This window comes from Mesoplodon bidens (genome assembly GCF_964165515.1).
Source record: "Mesoplodon bidens genome assembly, chromosome: 4".
Classification (NCBI taxonomy): domain Eukaryota; kingdom Metazoa; phylum Chordata; class Mammalia; order Artiodactyla; family Ziphiidae; genus Mesoplodon; species Mesoplodon bidens.
The window spans coordinates 122,121,688-122,142,658 of NC_138160.1; the positions used below are offsets into that span (position 1 = coordinate 122,121,688).

At 42.6% G+C, this 20,971-nt stretch overlaps 1 protein-coding gene across 3 annotated transcripts in view; it reads left to right on the forward strand.

Annotated features, from left to right (window-relative positions):
- ARHGAP26 (Rho GTPase activating protein 26) overlaps positions 1-20,971 on the forward strand; it is a 483,661-nt gene that overhangs the window by 358,521 nt on the left and 104,169 nt on the right. For all 3 annotated transcript variants that reach the window (XR_014015710.1, XM_081232450.1, XM_081232451.1), the window contains exon 18: positions 13,308-13,467. Coding sequence is in view for 2 of the 3 variants with exons in the window: in XM_081232450.1 (XP_081088576.1) it covers positions 13,308-13,467 (160 nt within the window). In the remaining variant the exon portion in view is untranslated. The remainder of the gene's footprint in view (positions 1-13,307; positions 13,468-20,971) is intronic.

Here is a 20,971-nt window from a genome sequence, read left to right on the forward strand (position 1 = left end):
TGATATATATTTCTGTTTTTGTGCCAGTACCATACTGTCTTGATTACTGTAACATTGTAGTATAGTCTGAAGTCTGGGAGCCTGATTCCTCCAGCTCCGTTTGTCTTTCTCAAGAATGCTTTGGCTATTTGGGGTCTTTTGTGTTTCCATACAAATTTTTTGTCCCAGTTCTGTGGAAAATGCCATTGGTAGATTGATAGGGATTGCACTGAATCTGTAGATTGCTTTGGGTAGTATAGTCATTTTCACAATGTTGATTCTTCGAATCCAAGATCATGGTATATCTCTCCATCTATTTGTATCATCTTTAATTTCTTTCATCAGTGTCTTATAATTCTCTGCATACAGGTCTTTTGTCTCCTTAGGTAGGTTTATTCCTAGGTATTTTATTCTTTTTGTTGCAATGGTAAATGGGAGTGTTTTCTTAATTTCACTTTCAGATTTTTCATCATTAGTGTATAGGAATGCAAGAGATTTCTGTGCATTAATTTTGTATCCTGCAACTTTACCAAATTCATTGATTAGCTCTAGTATTTTTCTGGTAGCATCTTTAGGATTCTCTATGTATAGTATCATGTCATCTGCAAACAGTGACAACTTTACTTCTTCTTTTCCAATTTGGATTCCTTTTATTTCTTCTTCTTCTCTGATTTCTGTGGCTAAAACTTCCAAAGCTATGTTGAATAATAGCGCTCCTCACTGCTTTTTATCACATGCTCCTGTTCATTTCTTCCGGCCACTTTCACAGTCAGATATTCTTACTGATGTATTTGTGTACTGTCTTCCCAATTGGAGTATAATGCAAACATATTGAAAGCAGGGATCTTGCCTTTCTGTTTCTCTTCTGCAATGCCTAGAAGGGGGTGTGGGATCTCATGGGTGTTCTGTCATAGTTGGATATGAGTGGACGTGGTATGTGTAGGGGCCTGCAGAAGGCCAGGGAAGTGTTGGACCTTGAGAGTGAGGGCAGAACAGCATGACAAGAGATTGGAGAGATAGGCAGGGTCTAATCACATGGGCCACAGTGAGGGGTTTGGAGTTACCTGAGAACCTGATGTTCATTAAGTTATTTCATCTCTGTGGGTTGACACATACCCAGATTGGTCTGCTAAAGTCACTCCTTGATGGCATTTCTCCTGGGCTTTGTGCACCACTGGGTCCTCAAAGTGTTTCTTCAGCCCGTGCTGCATTCTCTCCCCTGTCTCCACTGCCAGCAGCTTAGTATTCTTCACCCACCTTTCTGAAGAGCCCAGCAGAGCAAGATGACAAGAGCTAAGGTGTCGGGGTTTGATCTCTGCACAATTGGAAGCATTCCGGAAGCTGGTCATTAAAAACCTTGACTCCCCCATTGAAAAGTATTGGGTTTGAGCTTTGCAGATGATACTCACCAAGAGCCTGAATGACGGGAGATCGGGGCCCAGATCTCAACTGCACTGTTTGAATCATTTGTGTCTCTGTTTCTAGACATTATATGCTGTTTTCTGCCTAATGATATGTTGGTTTTCACACATTGGATCTGTAATTCCTATTTGTCGACACTGTACTTTGTTTTATAATTTGCTCCCAAAGTAGCAGAATTCAGTGAGTTTCCAGTTTTGTGCGCCTATGAGGAGGATAAATCAGGTTTTGCCTGGCACGCATTGAAAAAAGAACTCTCTTGGCGTAATTCCCTGATGAATCTATTTTTGTGATTAAGGCAATAAATGTAACAGAAGGGTTTGTTTCTTCACTCATTCTAACATGTACCACTATATATAAACACAATTATTTTATATGTATAGATAAATAAGATGAGCTGCTGTTTCACTTAGGCTTGGACTACATTAAAATTTGGGGAGATAACAATTTAGGTGCAGCAAGGAGCTAGGAGATGTTGTATAGAACTTCAGGAATGGGGAGACATAGTAAGATGTCATTCACTCAGATTTTTATTGTAATTTTTATGGGTTGTGAAATATATGTTGTTGGGTTTTTTTTTTAAGAATTCTATTCTTTAGCATCAGACATGTAAACCTATATAAAAATGTTGATGTTCTACCCACATAATTCTTCATGGATGTTAGAGATCTGGGGTGTCGTCTTTCATGGTTAGTACTAATTGATCTCTGGAACTTTTCGAAGGAGTATCAGCTCTTGTACATGAACAGCCATGAACTTTTCAGGACACCTTGAAATAATTGTTTTCTCTATTAATTGCCTGTCCACATGTAATTCAGAAGTTCGTTGATAGTACATATAGATTTATAAATTAGAGTCATTTTGGTACATTGGCCCTTGATATAAAGCCAGCTTTTTCAACCTAAGCCTCTTGATTTGTTTCAGACTCATGGCAAGGAATGTAATTTTCTGTCTCTGTTTCCTTTTTGAGGTGAAGGTACACTCCTTTTCAAAACTATGCCAGTCAGATGGGTTATTTCCCTTATTTGAGATCTTCATGAAAGGGAATAGATTACCCAGGGCATATGTGTGTGTCCGTGCTTGCATGTATGGATGCGTGTTTTTCTCTCTCTCTCTCTCAAACTGTCAATTTCTCCCTCAGTAACATTTCCCATAATCCCATCAGTGGATTTGGCATCTTGATTCTACCTCCTGAAAGGATTATCGTCATTTCATAGAAGCAGCAAGGAGGTTAGCATTTCATGGAAAGTGAGAACCCCTGACTGCTCAGTCTGAGAGCCATTATTCTTACTGGAGCTAAGTCACATGATAAGGGGCCAATCCCTTAACCTTTGATGTAGCTCCTTTTGTCCCTGACCTTTCATCTGTAAAATGGGTCTAGTAATATGGATCTGTTCTTGTAATTAATTAAACGTTGTTAAGATGGTTCAGTTCGATGGGCTTTATAAATGTTTACATAACACGTTTAATATTGGTGTTGTTTGTGGGTGACTATTAGCTAGGTAGCAGGTAACTAGCACCTAGAGGCTGTTACTTAGACTCTAGGCCTCCAGTTCATTGGCTAAACATTCTGTTCTTTTACAACCTGCCGGTGGGGAAGTCAGGGGAAGACTTAGCACAATGACAAGGGGGAAAATGTGGAACAACTTCAGAGACCTACCACGTTAACGCAGACATAGATGCAAAGGCACGGTGCCTTACACATTTCAGTTACTCAAATAAATATGAAAAGTAGCATATTCTGGGTTTCGAGTGTCTTGAATTCTCTCACGGGGCCTTATGCTAGTTTGTGAAGTTCTTATATCTCTTGTGCCCGTGGAATTGGGGCATTTAAGTCTTAGTAGGTGAGACCTTTCTGAGTCTGCAGAGAGGCATAGCTAATTATGTTATCCCTCTGATCAGAATTTTCTCATGGCTTTTCATCTTGTTGAGTGGAGAGGGAAGCTCCTACAGTGACCTTCAAGGATTTCCCGCCTCTGAGTCTGTGACCTGACTGCTCCTGATACCTTCCCCTTTGATGGCTCTGCCGCAGGTACGCTGGCTTTCACTGGTGCTGCCAGCGTGCCCCACAGGTTGCTCCCTGAGGCATCTGCATCTGCTCTTTGCTCCCCTGGAGCTCTCTTCACAGAGATCCACGTGGCTTGCTTCCTTCCTTCCTTCAGGTTGCTAGTACATACCTCCCTCTCAGTGACCCCTTCCCTCACCACTGTGCCTAGAACTGCAGACAGTCCCCCAGTGCTTCCTTTCCACCCTAGATTTTATTTGTTTATTGTCTGTCCAAACCCAAAAGAACGTAAGCTTTTAAAGCAGGGAATTTGGGGGTGGGGGGTGACTGTTTTGCTCATGGCTGTATCCTCAGCACTTAAAGAAGTCCCTGGCACATAATAGGCAGTAGAAAGTCCTAAGGCAATTTCTCCATGGCCTGCCTTTTTGGACAGTGCTCGCCTAAAGGTGAGAGGCTGAGCCATTGAAGGAAGTGTCACCACCAGCAGGAACTGATATATTTGCAGTGCTCCGTGACATCAGGTTGGCATGCACCGGTGCAACTACTATGCCTCCTCTGTGCTCCAGCATCTCTCTATAGACTGGAGAACATAAGTCTCAGAATCAATCAGTCAATGATCATGTGAAAGGACTTTAAGAACTGTAAAATGCTTTGGAAATGACATTTACACTGGACTTTATAATGGGTTGTTATGTAATTTGAAATAGTTAAGTAATTTTCCAGGAAGCAGGGTTCCCTGGACTAGTGCTGTGCTTCCCCTTCTGGGCCTGTGGACTGGGTCCAAGAATACAGCTACAGGCCAGAGCCTGAACCAGCCAGGACCAGAGCAGGGAAGTCCATCCAGAAACCCCTAGACTGAAGGGATGTGTCTTCCATGTGCACAAAACTATTCAAATACCAAGTAGCTGAGACCATATAGGGCAAATAGAATTCAGGTTGGCCTGTTGTTAGTCTCTAAACAACTGTGACTAATTTAGAAAAATTAGGCAGCTTAGCAGCAAAAGTATAATTCTTATTATTAATGAAACCTGGCCTATTCCGGAGGAGGCCAGTAATTCCCATGACCTAGATTAGTTTTCTCCCAGTAGAAAAGCTTAGGGGTTTTATACTGTTGATGGACAGAGATGAACCTAATATCCTTGTTTGCTTTCAAATCATCCTTTTAAAAAATAATCTGGTTCTCCTTTTACCCATGTTCTCTTTAAGGCTAGGCTATGTAGAAAAGAAGAGAGGCAAGTGAGATAAAAATGGCAGATTATATACTGTATATATCTCACACATGTTTACACACACACACACACACACACACACATACGCACTGCATTGTACCAGAGAGCATCTAGGAGCAGTAAGTAGCTCTGGACTGCAGACTGCGTGGCATCAAATTCCAGCCCTATCACTTGTTCAGTATGTGACCTGGGACAAATTTCTGGGTTTTCTGAGCCTTAGCTTCTTCATGTGGGATAGTATTGGAACTTAACCTCATAGGGTTATTGTAAAGATCAAATGGGGTAATCACTGCAGTGCTTAATGCTTGTCTCACGGGAAGTGCTCGCTCGGTCAGTATCAGTTGCTGTTATTGTTGGTGACGATGTTAATAATCTAAGGCAGGCAGAAAATAAAGGGATTTCAGAAAGGGATAAGAAAAGGAAAAGTGAGATGCAGGAGACACTATCCTAGAAGGTTTAAGTATATTGGAAAGAGACTGGTATAATATGGTAAGCTTATGCTGTATTTTATAATGCTTATTAGATGACTCATGTGATAATGATAATTATACCCTATGAGTATTTTATGGCCTTCGTACCTTCCAGATTAGCACTGTGGCCAATGAGAGCTGCCTGGTTTATTCCACGCTGTCGGTGTCAGGGTGAACTGCTCTGGCCACTCCCCTGACCACTGTCCCACTTAGCAAAGGTGCTGAGACACCAGTAGATTACGTGGAAGTTTAAACCAGGCATTCAGTGCAGCTGAGCCTTGGGAACCTCAGAGGAAGGTGGCCTCCCAAAGCGTGCACGTGTTCTTTTTTTTCCCCAACACCTGATAAGGGCAAACTCTGTGCTAGGCCCTGGCGATGGGACAGTAAGGGAGGATAATGCCATCCCAGTTTTCTTGGAACTTCTAGTAAGTGGAGGAGACAGACAATGACAATTCCGTGAATAATGACATAATTGCCAAGTGCTAGGAAGGAGAATTGAGGAATTAGTTTTGTAATGAGGTATCTGACCTGGTATGGGGCATCCAGAAAGACCTCTTTGGGAAGTGAGAGTGATAAGTTAGGAGAGAGCCAGATCAAGAGGGACTGCAGGGCTTCCCCGTCAGGGAGCATCAGCGTTAGGAAGGAAGGCACCCAGGCCTAACGAGAGTTTTAGCCCAGTTTTAGCCAAGGGGGGCATGGTGGAGAAGGGTCTAGATCATGTGGGATCTTGCAGGCCAAGGGTTTTTAACCTGTGATTAAAAACAATCAGAAGCCTTTGGTGGGTTTTAAACAGGGAGTGGTATTGGATTGGAGGAGACCAGAGGGGAAATAGAGCTGGCTGCACGCTCAGATTTTAGAACAATCTCCACTTTAGACTGCAAGCTATATGCCAAGAGGTACCTTGACGTTGCTGCATTTACCCAAATCCTTTTTCCTTTTCTCTGAAGAATTTTCAGTACCAAGTGGGCTTCTGTAAGCGGGCGTGAAAGTCGATGTATATGATACTTGTCAGTACTTAACATCTTAGCGGTGATGTTTATCCATCTGAAATATAGTTTACACATTTCACCAGAAACAGAGAAGACATTGGTAGTTGCTCACAGAGCTTTGAGACCCTTGGATGAAAGCAGAGCGGCCTGCAGGGATGCACATATGGCCATAAGTGTCCTTTTGAGGGGGCCTCTCGAAGTCATCCATTTGGCCCGTCCTCCTTTCTTCCTTTTAATCCATTCTTCTCTCTCAGTCTTAAAGTGTTCACTCTTTCATTATTGCAGCTCTCTGACTCTGCCAGCCAACTACAAATGGAATGCTGTCATATTTGAGGGATATTTCGTCATTTTCATGTTTTTGTCAAGCATGAAGCCACTTCAGGAAGGGAGTAGAAATGATATTTAGTCCCATATCACTCTCATAGGCATACATGCTTTTTCTTCCTCTCTCTTGCTTTTTCTTTCCTTCTTCCAGTTTAGTAATTTGGGTGGTGAATGAGGGAGCAGCTTTTTTTTTTCCTCTGTTATAACCACTACTTGTTCTCCCACGTGCCCAAGCGTATAACTACTCCATATATTCATTTGTGGTTAGATTTTCTGAGGAAACAAAATGCCTCTTTTAGCCTAGCTGAACTGACCCTTAGTTGTGTGGGAGCGGCAGAGCGCTAAGGTGAAGATTATGGGCTCTGCAGCCACCCTGAGTCCCTTTCCTGGCTCTGCCCTTCATTAGCTGTGTGACCTCAGGCAAATTACTTAACTTCTCAGTGCTTCAGTTTTCTCATCTGTAAAATGGCAGTGATAGTCTTACCTACTTGTCTCAAGGAGCTCTCTTGAAGATTATACTGGGTAAAAGTATCCATCATAAGCAGCACTCAGTTATTCAAAGCTTCAAATCTGGCTGCTCACTGGATAACCATTCCCAGAAAGATGTTAAATATGGTTGGTGAGCATGACCCCAGTAAGTACACGGAAAAGTTTATTTTAAACTCTCATTCTGGTGCCAGCCATCAGGACAGCCCAGCAAAACTGTATTTATGGCTCTGATGGATTTCCTTGGCAGAAGCCTCCTCAGCACCATCCAGGCTGGTCCCGTCTCACCGAGTTCAGGTGGTATCCAGGCAACACACACACACAGTCTGACTCAGTAGATAACTCGTAGCCAGTGGTGGTGAGGATTCCCCCCACCATTTCCCCACTCTACACTAAGGATGAAGTTGAAGTTGGTGGAAGGAGCCACACTGACAACGCTTCAAACTAAACTTGCCTTGGGTAGCCACAAAAAAAGTATAGTTCCAGCAGCTTCATTTCCAGCTAATCCTTCTTGGCCCCGGAGCTCGGAGCTTCTCTATCCCTGAGAGGGTAGTAGAGAGATAAGTGATATTTACTGCAGCTTAGGTGCCCACCCACTCAACTACTTTCCAAATTGGTAACCTAGGGCCTACCCAGTACCTGCCTGTGTGCTGCAGGGGATGCACTCCAAGATCTGGATCCAGCCCCCAGTCCTGAGACACTCATGAGAAGGGAAGCAGTCAGGGTAGAAATGCCCCGCGGGATTGATGTGAAAATAATCACTTAGAGCTCTGTGTGGCCTCCCGTCAGGGAGGTGTCTAGAACTGGGCTTTGCAGGCAGGTGGGCGGTTAGGGGAGGACTTGCCAGGCAGGCCAGGGGCAAGTTGGTGCCCTTGAAGGCAAAGTGAGTGTGGTGGGTTTGCTGTAGCTTCCTATGAGGCTCTCAGCCTGTCATGTGAGGTGCTTATAGGGTAATGACAGAAAATAAGTAATAATATATTTTGAATTTTTCTATGGATTTGAAGTATTTCATAATTTTTAAAAAAGAAGAAATGAAAAAAAAGGATAACCAGAAGAGAAAGACAGCCCTTGAAATACAGGTGGAAGAGACAGGGTTCCTTGCGCCAGGCAGAAGCAGGACACCAGGTGACACCACCAATTTACAGTGTGACTTAAATTGGCACTTGCTTCTACTTTCACCACTGTCATCACCACTACCTTGACCACCACCATGAACAATACTAGCTGTCATTTAGTGAGCCATTATTTCAGGCCAAGAGATTGACTCACCTAGGCTTATTAGTCATCCTTAAATTTTATGAGGTGTAGGTACTGTTGCTTGTGTTTTAGGTGAAGAAAGGGGTTTAGAGAAGCCAAGTGACCTGCCTCCTGTCATCCAGCTGGGAATCTCTGTGTGACTCCACCCCCTGTGCTATCCTGTCTCCCTTAGCCTTTTTTCCCCCATATTTATAAATTGGAAATAATATCTGTACTCCATACCTATAGAATGGCGTTTTTCAAATTTTAAGTCATGACGCATTCGTGGATTGTAAAATTGATTTAGTAGCAGAAAAATGACCAGAAGGGAATAAAAAATAACAGAGTTTATCACACTTACTGTTTCTGAAACTTGTGCTTCTAGTAACTCATGTTTCTGATATGCAAGGCTGTATGTGTGTGTACCTCTCTCTGGGTGTGTCTATATGTATGTATGTACCAGTGAAGTGTTATATGGAAAATATGTTTCCTACCATGGGTTATTGTCAGAAAGTTAGAGAGCTACCATTCTAGGCTTATATGAAGTTCAAACAAACGTTAAAAAGTGTTGCGGAGCTCCCGTTAACTCTAAAACACCTTACAGGTCTAAGCTATCATTACTTAACACTGGAAGCTGAAACAAGCAAATAAAGGACGGCAGCTAAAAGTGTTGCTGTGCTGTCACCTCCGCCCGTCTGCTTCATCGCAGATGGTGCTAACTTGTCACCACATTGTGTCCAGTGGAGCCGGGATGCAACTTTGACACTCCTCGACATAGCACTGCAGGCCTCAAGATGAAACCTATTTGCAGACCTAGCAACAGGCTTAGGTACTGTTGTTACATCAGGACCAGTCTGTGGTTATAAAGTACTGCTCAGCCCTTCCAGAGCTCTGACTCTCATTTAAATGCTAGGAAGACACATGTGATCCCCAGAACAGCATGGGCATCTCTGCATTACAGGCCCCAAAAGAGTTGCCTCCACTCTCCTCCCCTCATAGTACTCCCCCACCACCATCTTCATCTGGAAGTAATTTACCTCCTTCTGCTTCTCAGAGGGTATCAGGCCAATCCAGAGTCCCCATCCATTTTCCCTTGAAGCAAAGGTGGCAAGAGGCCCTTCTGCCATGGCCATTTTCCATGGGACATGCTCTTTCCTCATTAACCCTAATTCATGAGGAAACCACAGGGAACATGGGGTGCCGATTCCCCACCAACTCTCCTGAAGGCATGCCCCTCAGGAGATGCCCTGCTTCTCAGCTGATGTGGCAAGCTCTTAACAGTCACAAAAGGAACCGGGCTTTCCCTTAAAATCACATGTGGAGTTCTCTGCCGCCTGCAAAGGAAGCCTGTAGAATTGGCAGTTGTCTTAGAATTCTCCACAGAAGAGTCCACGTGGACCTAGGGAAGGCCTGTCAAAGACTCCCTCAGTGGAATATGCAATAATGCATAAGAGACTCTTGTGTGTGGATTTTAAGTCAAGACTCAACATGACATTCTGGGCTGTGTGGGGAAGAGCTCAAGCAGCTCAGTTACCAACCCGGAAAGCAAGTTCTCTGTGTTTTATAGACCTCACTAATGAATGAGCCCCGTGGCCTTGGCTAGACCAGGCTTCCCAGTGCTCTGCCAGCCCTCCTCCCACACATGGGTAAATGCATCAAGTTATAATGGATGGCTGGTGCCAGCAGAGACTGAGGTCTGTGCCTTTCTCTCTGGGATACATAGCAATCTCCAGCCATTAATAATTCATTCTGGAGTAATGAACATAGCTGTACCAAGTTATGAGCAGTAATAATCAAGTGATAGATCAATCTGTTACCTCAGTGTGCCAAAAGATAATGGTAGCTAGTCATGAAAGGTATAGCCTTTTTCCCCAAAAGTTTCCTAAGACTTAGATCAATGTGTTTTTTTAAGTTCTAAAATAAAATGGATCATTAAAAAGGAAATGAGTTATGTTGGGTAGCCTCAAGCGTATTTATATTCAGAGATGCTTATCCACAATTACCATAGCTTTTTCCCAAATGCCTTTGGTCATTTGGGCCAGTAAATCGGAGTAATTATTACTCATTAATTAAATCGAAGAAATGGAACACAGTTCCAGACTTTGAAAAGAGAGGTTGGGAGAGTTGAGATACATTCCCCAAAAATCATCAATAATAATTTGAGGTTTTCTGAGTAAGTAGCTGGGTTGAGAATTATTGTTTAATGTCTACTCAGAAATCCCCGTCGTCTTTTAACACCTCATTGAACATTTGTTGTGTTTCTCCTGGGCCGGGCACTGCTCTCAGCGCTGGTGCTACCAACTAAAATAAGCACGGTCTCTATCCTAAGGCAGTAGTCGAGACCTTAATAACATGTAATAAATCCAGGGGGCCAACACTCCTGCCTTCATTGAGGGGTGGAGGGCTGGGGAGAGACTAGACAGAGACTTCAGAAGGGAAGGGAGCCATTGGCACTGTGCCTTGAAGACCAACAGTTTGCCAAGCAAAGAAAGAAGGGTAAGAGAACGTTCTAGGGAGAGGATTGACAAAGGCAGATAGATGTGAAAGTGGAAAGAGGATGGGTCATGAATGATTATAATAATCACTGCATTTCCCACACGGTAACACATTTAACTGATACAACAACCTCATGAAGTAGATGTATTATTCACCTCACCCCCTTTTTTAAAAGATGAGGAACCCAAAGCTTAAACATTGAGTCCCTTACTCAGGGACCCAGAGCTGGGAGGTTACAGTGTGCTTAGAGGTGAGTTGGAAAAGCTGTGCTAGGTCATAGGAGTTTGACATTAAAAACAATGGAGCCCACCAATGGTTTATGGTCACCATTATCAGAACATTCCAGCTGTGCAAGCGTTGCCGAACACTGCACATACACTGTGTCACTGTGTTCTCTCTTAGTGACCCAGTGAGGTGTGAGGCCATTGTAGTTTTCAACAGAGGACTGCCTTGAGTGGAGCTAAGTTGTAGACAGGAGCTGGTGGGGGCAGGCAGGGTGCAGCCAAACCCAGAGAGTCTAGTCAGAGAGCCTCATTAAGAGGCTGTTGCTTTAGTCAGATTGTGTTGAGAAGCGTGATGGTGAAATTGATCATCATCCAAACCCTATATTTTTATATTGGTCTACAATTTAAAAGTGCGTTCCTACATAAACAGCTTGTTGATTCATTTACACAGGGACTTTTGTGACAAGAGGGTAAGTCTACTGACTTGGCTCATTAGGGAGGGGAAGTATAAAGCCGTGGAATTCACTTCCTGCACAAAGGAACTGATGTTGAAAGTAGTGGTGTTACAGCAGCTTGTAAATATGCAGACTTGCTGATTGACTGAGGCCCAGAACCAAAGCCTTTCCCCTTCGCCAGCCTTTCCCCTTGCTTTAACGCTTTCAGGCTAGAAACCTGATACAGTTTTGGGTAGAATGGAAAACTATAAGTAACATCAGGAGATTCAGCTAGAACTCAGAAAATGTTTGTAAAATATTATTACGTGGACCAGAAACAGGCCAAGGAATCAGTGGCAACATCTCCTTGCCGCAGGTATTGTTTAGCAGTCAGAAAGCAAGTTCCCTTCCTGACTGGGCTATTCCACAGTTCACGTTTCATAGACTTAACCATCCCTTTCAGAGGAGGAGCTTTTTATGAAATTAGACTTTTAGCCCTAGAAAATGAAAGAAAAATACACATCTGCTGATAAAATTGGTTAATGTAGTGTTCAGTAAAGGCTCAGTTTCAAAACCAGCACTTAAAGCAGTAGAACCTCTTTTTCCTCCTACAAAATAGAAGTATCTAAGAGAAACAGTGCAAACATTTATAGAATTGTGTGAAAAACAAATACTCAGTATAAATAGCACTAAATGCTAGGGAGGTACGTCTGTGAAAACTGCCATCTCTGCCCAATTTCTCTCTAGTTTCTAGTAATGAATAGTTTCCTTCTTCTAACAGGTGGAAATATTAGGTGGAAGCCCCTAATATATATATTTTTTAATTAATTAATTTATTTATGGCTGTGTTGGGTCTTCGTTTCTGTGCGAGGGCTCTCTCCAGTTGGGGCAAGCGGGGGCCACTCCCCATCGAGGCCTCTCCTGTTGCGGAACACAGGCTCCAGTCGCGCAGGCTCGGTAACTGTGGCTCACGGTCCCAGCCACTCCGCGGCATGTGCGATCCTCCCAGACCAGGGCCCAAACCCGTGTCCCCTGCGTTGGCAGGCAGAGTCTCAACCACTGTGCCACCAGGGAAGCCCGCCCCTAATATTTTCTTAACAATACTAAATGGCCTTAACTTTTAACTTATTTGTTGTCAATAGATAATTTGTATATTTTTGTACATGGGGCCAGTGAATGAGCAATGAAATTTTATGGCTAGGTCATGGTGCCCTGGGTGTGGAGTTCAGATATATGTTTTGAGTATTTGTTTATCCAGAAATTTGCATATGTGTTTAGCAGTTTACTCAGCCCCAATACTCCTGACCCTGTGTGTTCCTTGGACTTTGAGAGTAAGTGACAATATAAACACAGCCATATACATGGATGTACAGTAGTGCATTTTTATTTCTGTTTATGCAGAAATGTTTGGCTTAATGTAAGCCACGTGTCTAATATGATGGGGCTTTAATACTTTGAGCCTAAAGTGCTGTCCTGACTGAGATCTACCCATTTAAAAAAATTAGGTCTCTTTTGGGCCTATATTTGCAAATGTATTAAAGCCCTCAGGAGTTTTTAATATTTGCGCTAGAGAAAATGCTAATGATCACAGTGGTTTAAGCAGCAGCCAAGTATAAAAGTTGTATCTAAGAGGGATTAGCAGTTACCTGGATTTGCAGAATAGGGATTCAAATGTGCAAAGGTTCACATTTTGGAAGGCAGGCTGCTTTGGTTGGTTGGTTGGTTGGTTGGTTGGTTGGTTGGTTGGTTGGTTGGTTGTTTTAGGCAAAATGGAAATTGTGAGGAGTGTCGTATCCTGAAATAGCAAAACAGCCCAAACACTGGAGATTTCTGAACCTTTGGTAGACAAAAATAGGAGTAGAAAAGTCTCTCTTTGGACTCCAGAGGCATCCAAACATGTCCCCAGATCTGGCTCCTACCAGATGAGGCGTCTGAAGATGAGAAGGATACAGGAGGTCAGCTGTCCATTCATACACTATTTCTCTCATTTGTGCCATTTCTTTTCCTTCCTACCAGCGTTGCTAACAACCACAAGCAGAATTTGATGACGGTGGCAAACCTTGGCGTGGTGTTCGGACCCACCCTGCTGCGTCCTCAGGAAGAAACGGTAGCAGCCATCATGGATATCAAGTTTCAGAACATTGTCATTGAGATTCTAATAGAAAATCATGAAAAGGTAATATATCATTGGTCACCACAAGTGGAGAATTTACTTGGGGGGGAGCTGAGTTGAAACTGGCCTACAGGGTTGACTCAGGTTCACATCGGTGGTGGCTTTTACACTGTGGTGATGATGACTGAGTTGCTGGTGGTGATGGTGGCAGTGATGGTTATCTTGGGATTGCAGCAGCGGCAACAGTGGCGGTTGTGGTGACGGTAGTGGTGGACAACATATTAGGCACTTCTTTTGTAACAGGAACTGTGTGCTAAGCACTTTATATATGCTGTCCTTTTAACCTCATAACAATGCAGTGAAGGAGGTGCTACTAGGAGGCTCATTTTGGAAATGCCCTTTACCCATTTTTTTTTTAACTTGGTTGTCTTCTGATGAATTTTTGAGTTTTTTTAAAACATTAGAATAGTAAACTATTTTCATGTGCGTTTCAAATATTTTTCCTAACCTATTGTTTCCTTATAGTTTTATAAATGCTGTATTGTTTCATACCGTGCGTGTATGGGGGGCGTTTGTCTTTTCTTTTAGGGCATTGGAGTTTCTGGTCTGTCTTAAGAAGGTTGCCCTCACCCCACATAATGAAGTATGTCAACACAGCTGCCCTTAAAAACTGGGGTAGGGGGACATGAAACTCCACCCATCTGTCCCACCTCAGTTCCTGGTAGCACATCCCTCTGAAGCTTCTCAGAACCTGCAGGGCACCATTTGACAGCCCAAGGTGCTGGGATATAATAAAAATGCTGTTCCTCCTAAATAAAACGTTTACCTAGAAAGGTGAATGAATTGCACTAGGTCACCTGCCAAATAAATCTAGCATCTGACCACTAACCACCGGCACTGATGACACACCAAAATAAGCCATCATCAGCTCTTGTCTGGATTTTTACAGGAGCCTCCTGATTTGTTTCCCTGTTCCCACCCTTGGCCTGTCTATTCCGATGTCAGCCACCAGAATGAGATTTTTTTTAGTGTTAGATAGAAGAGTATCAGTTGTCTGCTAAGAACCGTCCAGTGGCTTCGCATTTCACAGAGTGAAAGTCAGAGCTCTCCCAGGAGCCTGAAATGCCCTACAGGGTCTCTGCTTTCCCCTCTGTTACTTGCCTCGTCTCACCTCCTACAGCCCTCTCCTTGAATTCCCTCCTACGGCCACCTCGACTGCCTTGCTGGTCCTTGCACACGGCACACACTCCCACCTCAAGGGCTTTGCAGTTGCCGTTTGCAGTGCCTGGAACACTCTTCCTCCTGGCATACTTCTTCACCTCCTTCAAGCCTAAGTGAGGCCCACCGACATCTCTCTATTTTAAATTGCAAACAGTCTCAACCCCAGCATTCCCCCTCCCTTTGATCATGCTGTCTCTCTCCGTAGCACTTACCACTTTCTGGCATACTATATAATTTACTTATTGATTATACCTGTTGCCTTTCTGGCCTCTTGTAGAATGTGTGTATCATGAAAGCAGGGACTTTAGTCTGTTTTTTTCTGTGCTTTGTCCCCAGTTCCTCAGTATGCGCTCAGTGCATATGTGTTGGATGAATGGGTGGGTTCCTGTGGTAGCTAACCTCCAAAGTGGCTCCCGGTAACCCCTGTCTCCTGGTAGTCGCTCCCTTGTGTATCCTCTTCCAACTGTGAATAAGCAACCGGCACTGATCCCAATGTGATCAGTAGGAATTGATCAATAGGAAATTGCAAAAATAATGGTCTGTGAGCAGTCCTAAGACCTCGTCGCATTTGCCTTGGTTTCTGGACTTGCTCACTCTGGGGCAAGCAAGCCACCATGTTGTGATGGTGGTCACACAGCCCAGTGGAGAGAAAGTGAGGCTGCCTACCAACAACCAGACCAAGTTGCCAGCCATGTGTGAGTCATCCACTTTGGAAGTGAATGGTCATGCCTTCAGATGATATAGCCCCAACCGACACCTTGAGTGCAACCACATAAGAGACCACTGAGCTAAGCTTCTCCTGAATACCTGACTCACAGAAAGTGGGAGAGATATTAAATGTTTTAAACCACTAAGTTTGAGGGATAAGTTGTTATAGAGTGTTAGTAATTACTAAAGAATCTCTGAATATTAACTTTCACAGAGTAACAGAGGTCTCCTGCAAAATTGTGTAAACAACATAGCCTTTTTCTTACATGGTTAATAAAGAGATATGAAATCAGATAATTTATTTGAAGAAATTATCTTCTCTTTCTCTCAAACTTTGGACTCTGTCCAGCCACTTCCCACAAATATAGTAAATCAGGTATAAAAGAAGATTATGTTATGTATGATGAAAATTAACTTGGAAAAAAGAAATATAATCAAATAGCAGTTAATAACATTTTTTCTACAAACAAACCACTCGGATTTAAATCTGTTACCTCTTAATAGCTGTGTGACCATGAGCAGATTACTCAGCCTCTCTATGCTCATAAAAGTACTTTCAGTACAGTGTAACTGCTGTGACAAATAACCCCAAAATTATCAGTGACTCAGGACAATAGAAGTTTATCTCTTGCTCACATACCAGTTTACTGTGGGTATTCTGGGAGTGGGATACTGCACCGTGATTCAGCAACCCAGGTTCCTTCCATCTTGTAGCTCTGCCTTCTGCTCTGCAGAGCTCTACAATCAACTAGTTGGTGGGGGAAATGAGAGAGCAAGGAGGATTGAGTAAGATTATATGGGCCAAGCCTAGAAGATGCTTTCCTTATTTTCTCTGCCGTTCCATTGGCAGAACTCAGTCATGTGACCCCATCCAACTGCAAGGGAGGCTGGGAAAGCACCCAACTGTGCAGAGCAAAGGGAAGCAAGTTTGATGACCAGCTAGCCAGTGAGCCACCTCCCTTCATCTGCTTTGTTGTGAGGATTAGATAAGGTGATTTACGTAAAAGACTTAGCCAAGAATCCAGCAAGGAGTAAGTGTCAGTAACTGTAAACCATTGTTTTTAGCAATCTCAACAGAATTCTCTGAAAATAGAACATAATTCCATCTCTGAGGGTCACATATGCCCCTTTCTCAAAATGATAATTTTTAAACTTAATCTTTTGTTAAATAAAATAATCTTAAATGTTGAGACAGATTTCTAAGGAGTTTGATTATGTTTCATGTCCCTAAGGGGCATGTACGAGCTTATAGCAGGCAACATCTAATGATTTTTGAACCTTAACTGTTTTTTGGTGTCCTTGGGCCTTTAAAGCCAGAAAACATTCAAAAGTAGTGTGATAGACGTGCCGTGGAGCGGCTGGGCCCGCGAGCCATGGCCGCGGAGCCTGTGTGTCCGGAGCCTGTGCTCCGCAACGGGAGAGGCCACAGCAGTGAGAGGCCCGCGTACAGAAAAAAAAAAAAAAAAAAAAAAAAAAAAAAAAAAAAAAGTAGTGTGATAGAAAAAAGACCGGATACTGCTAATAACAATATTGAAACTTGTGTAAACAAGCAGCCATCCCGCCTTGAGCACAAAATATAGAAATAGAAATGAAATATGAAATGCATGGCCAGGCCTGCAAGTATATGGGCAGGAACTGGTGAAAATACTCATCTGATTTGGTGGATTATAAATTATGTTCCTCTATGCTGTATATCTGGTGAGGTACATATTAAAAGAGTACTACAGTGCTTCATTATATGTTCTTCTTCATTAGTCTCTGTGAGAGAGTGGGATGATTCACAGCGAGATTTATGTTCCTGTGGAAGCCAGTGCAGGAGTGTCAGTGGAAACATTCCTAGGATGAAGGCTGCAGCAGAGTGTATGTCTCCAGTCCTGAGGGAGCTAGTGTACTAGCATGATAGAGGTTTTTAACCTGGGATCCATGATGGGCCAAAGTTATATGCAAGACCTACGTATGTACATGATTCTGGGAAGAAAGTCATTAATATTCATCAGGTTTGCCTTTCTGGTAAAAACAACTTAGAATAAGGCAGTTTGACTCCTTTTCAAATGTCATTTCAGGCCTGATCTGGTATAAAGTCAGCAGATGCTGCCTTAGCCTCCTTTGGAAACCTGTGATGTTCACCTCACAGGAACCCAAAGCATACATGGCCACGCCCTGAGAGCCCCTGGCTTTCTGGAGATAGTGCTTTGGAGGAATTTCCTGCCAAGGGAATTTAACATTATCCATCAACAGAGCATGTTTTTGTCCTCAGGTGAATATTGTCATCTTCCTTTAAAATCCACAGTATGAAGATCTTAGTTAACAGTATTTAATGAGCATTCCCTTAGGCTTGGCTGTAATTTTCTAGAGACATAATGCACACACAAATGTCATAAGTGACTACTTCTCTAACTTTACTGTCGGAAGTTGGACAAAATCCTGAAACCTCACTTGAAGAAATGCTTTCCAACAGCATCATTTCATCCTGGCCCCCAACAAGCATTTGATAGCAAATGCCCACCCCTTGCTTGAACAAGCCCTAATACAGGTCTTAACTGTATGTCTCCCACAGTTAGTGGTATAATACTCTCTCTCGTGTTGTTAAGAATATTTTACATAAGATGTGTACTTTGTGCCTTGGAGTAAAATTGGGAGGGACCCAGGAATAAGTAGAAGACAGCACAGAAGGAGGGTATAGAAACCCAGGCATGTAGCCTTTGGAGCCACTCAGAGAGAGAGAGAGAGAGAGAGAGAACCATAAGGTGTCTGTTCCAGTTGTCTGTTTCAGTTATCTGTTGCTTTATAACAGATCATCTACAAACCTAGTGACGTAAAACAGCAATGACTTTTTTTGCTCACAAATCTGTGGACCAGGAATCTGGGGAGGGCTCATGTGTGTTCCAAGCTGCAGTGGTTTTACTGCAACTGGTGGATCCAAGATGACCTTACTCCACATGTCTGGGACCTTGGTACTAGCTGTTGGCTGGGTCACCTTGGTCCTCCTCCACATGCCTTATCTCTCCATGGGATCTCTCATCATTTAGTAGTCTAGGCCAAACTCATGAGGGCAAACACAGAAGCTGCAAGACCTCTGAAATCCTAGGCCTAGAATAGACAAAGTGTCACTTCAGCTACATTCTGTTGGTCAAAGCAAGTCACAAGTCCAGCCAGTTTGAAGGGGCAGGAAATAGACCCCACCTCTGGATGGGAGGAGCAGTGTGCATGCACAGGCGTGGGAGGAATTGTGGGCTGCCGGTTTTGCAGATGATCGCCAAGAATGCCTCACTCCCCATCACTGGCAGGTTTGCGTGTAGTTCCCATTGGAGAGGCTCCCCTTTCTTATTAGTGGCTGCAACTGCTCAGCGTTTCTTTTTTTTTTTTTTTTTTTTTAACATGTGAACATACTCCCTCCCCACCTTTCCTTATTGGAGTATAATTGCTTTACAATGTTGTGTTAGTTTCTGCTGTACAAGCGAAGTGAATCAGCTATATGTATACATATATCCCCTCCCTCTTGGACCTCCCTCCCAGCCCCCCCCATCCCACCCATCTAGGTCATCACAGAGCATCGAGCTTAGCTCCCTGCGCTATACAGCAGGTTCCCACTACCTATCTATTTTACACATGGTAGTATATTTATGTCAAACCTAATCTCCCAATTCATCCCACCCTCCCCTTCCCCGCTGTGTCCACACGTCCATTCTCTACGTCTGTGTTTCTGTTCCTGCCCTGCAAATAGGTTCATCTGTACCATTGTTCTAGATTCCACATATATGCGTTAATATATGATATTTGCTTTTCTCTTTCTGACTTACTTCACTTTGTATGACAGACTCTAGGTCCATCCACATCTCCACAAATGATCCAATTTCATTGCTTTTGATGGCTGAATAATATTACATTGTATGTATGTACCACATCTTCTTTATCCATTCATCTGTTGATAGACATTTAGGTTGCTTCCATGCCCTGACTATTGTAAATAGTGCTACAGTGAATATTGGAGTGCATGTGTCTTTTTGAATTACGGTTTTCTCAGGGTAAAGGCCCAGTAGTAGGATTGCTGAGTCATATGGTAGTTCTGTGGTTAGTTTTTTAAGGAACCTCCATACTGTTCTCCATACTGTCTGTATCAATTTACATTCCCAACAACAGTGCAAGAGGGTTCCCTTTTATCCACACCCTCTCCAGCATTTATTGTTTGTAGATTTTTTGATGATGACCATTCTGACCAGTGTGAGATGATATGTCATTGTAGTTTTGATTTGCATTTCTCTAGTAGTGATGTTGAGCATCTTTTCATGTGCCTCTTGGCCATCTGTGTGTCTTCTTTGGAGAAATGTCTATTTAGGTCTTCTGCCCATTTTTTGATTGGGGTGTTTGACTTTTTTGATATTGAGCTTGCATGAGCTGCTTGTAAATTTTGGAGATTAATCCTTTGTCAGTTGCTTTGTTTGCAAATATTTTCTCCCATTCTGAGGGTTGTCTTTTTGCCTTGTTTATGGTTTCCTTTGCTGTGCAAAAGCTTTTAAGTTTAATTAGGTCCCATTTGTTTATTTTTATTTCTATTTCTTTAGGAGGTGGATCCAAAAAGATATTGCTGTGATTTATGTCAAAGAATGTTTTTCCTATGTTTTCCTCTAAGAGTTTTATAGTGTCTGGTCTTACATTTAGGTCTTTAATCCATTTTGAGTTGATTTTCATGTATGGTGTTAGGTAATGTTCTAATTTCATTCTTTTACATGTAGCTGTCCAGTTTTTCCAGCACCACTTATTGAAGAGATTGTCTTTTCTCCATTATATATTCTTGCCTGCTTCATCATAGATTACTTGACCGTAGGTGATTGGGTTTATCCCTGGGCTTTCTATCCTGTTCCATTGATCTATTTTTCTGTTTTTGTGCCAGTACCATATTGTCTTGATTACTGTAGCATTGTAGTATAGTCTGAAGTCAGGGAGTCTGATTCCTCCAGCTCCATTTTTTTTTTCTCAAGATAGCTTTCGCTATTCGGGGTCTCTTGTGTCTCCATACACATTTTAAGATTTTTTTGTTCTAGTTCTGTGAAAAATGCCACTGGTAATTTGATAGGGATTGCATTGAATCTGTAGATTGCTTTGGGTAATATAGTCATTTTCACAATATTGATTCTTCCAATCCATGAACATGGTATATCTCTCCATCTGTTTGTGTCTTCTTCGACACAGACAGGTCTTTTACCTCCTTAGGTAGGTTTATTCCTAGGTATTTTATTCTTTTTGTTGCAGTCGTAAATGGGATTGTTTCCTTAATTTTCTCTTTCTGATCTTTCGTTTTCACTGTATCGGAATGCAAGAGATATCTGTGCATTAATTTTGTATCCTGCAACTTAACCAAATTCATTGATTAGCTCTAGTAGTTTTCTGGTGGCATCTTTAGGATTTTCTATGTATAGCATCATGTCATCTGCAAACAGTGACCGTTTTACTTCTTCTTTTCCAATTTGTATTTCTTTTATTTCTTTTTCTTCTCTGACTGCCGTTGCTAGGACTTCCAAAACTATGTTGAATAATAGTGGTGAGAGTGGATATCCTTGTCTTGTTCCTCATCTTAGAGGAAATGCTTCCAGTTTTTCACCATTGAGAATGATGTTTGCTGTGGATTTGTCATATATGG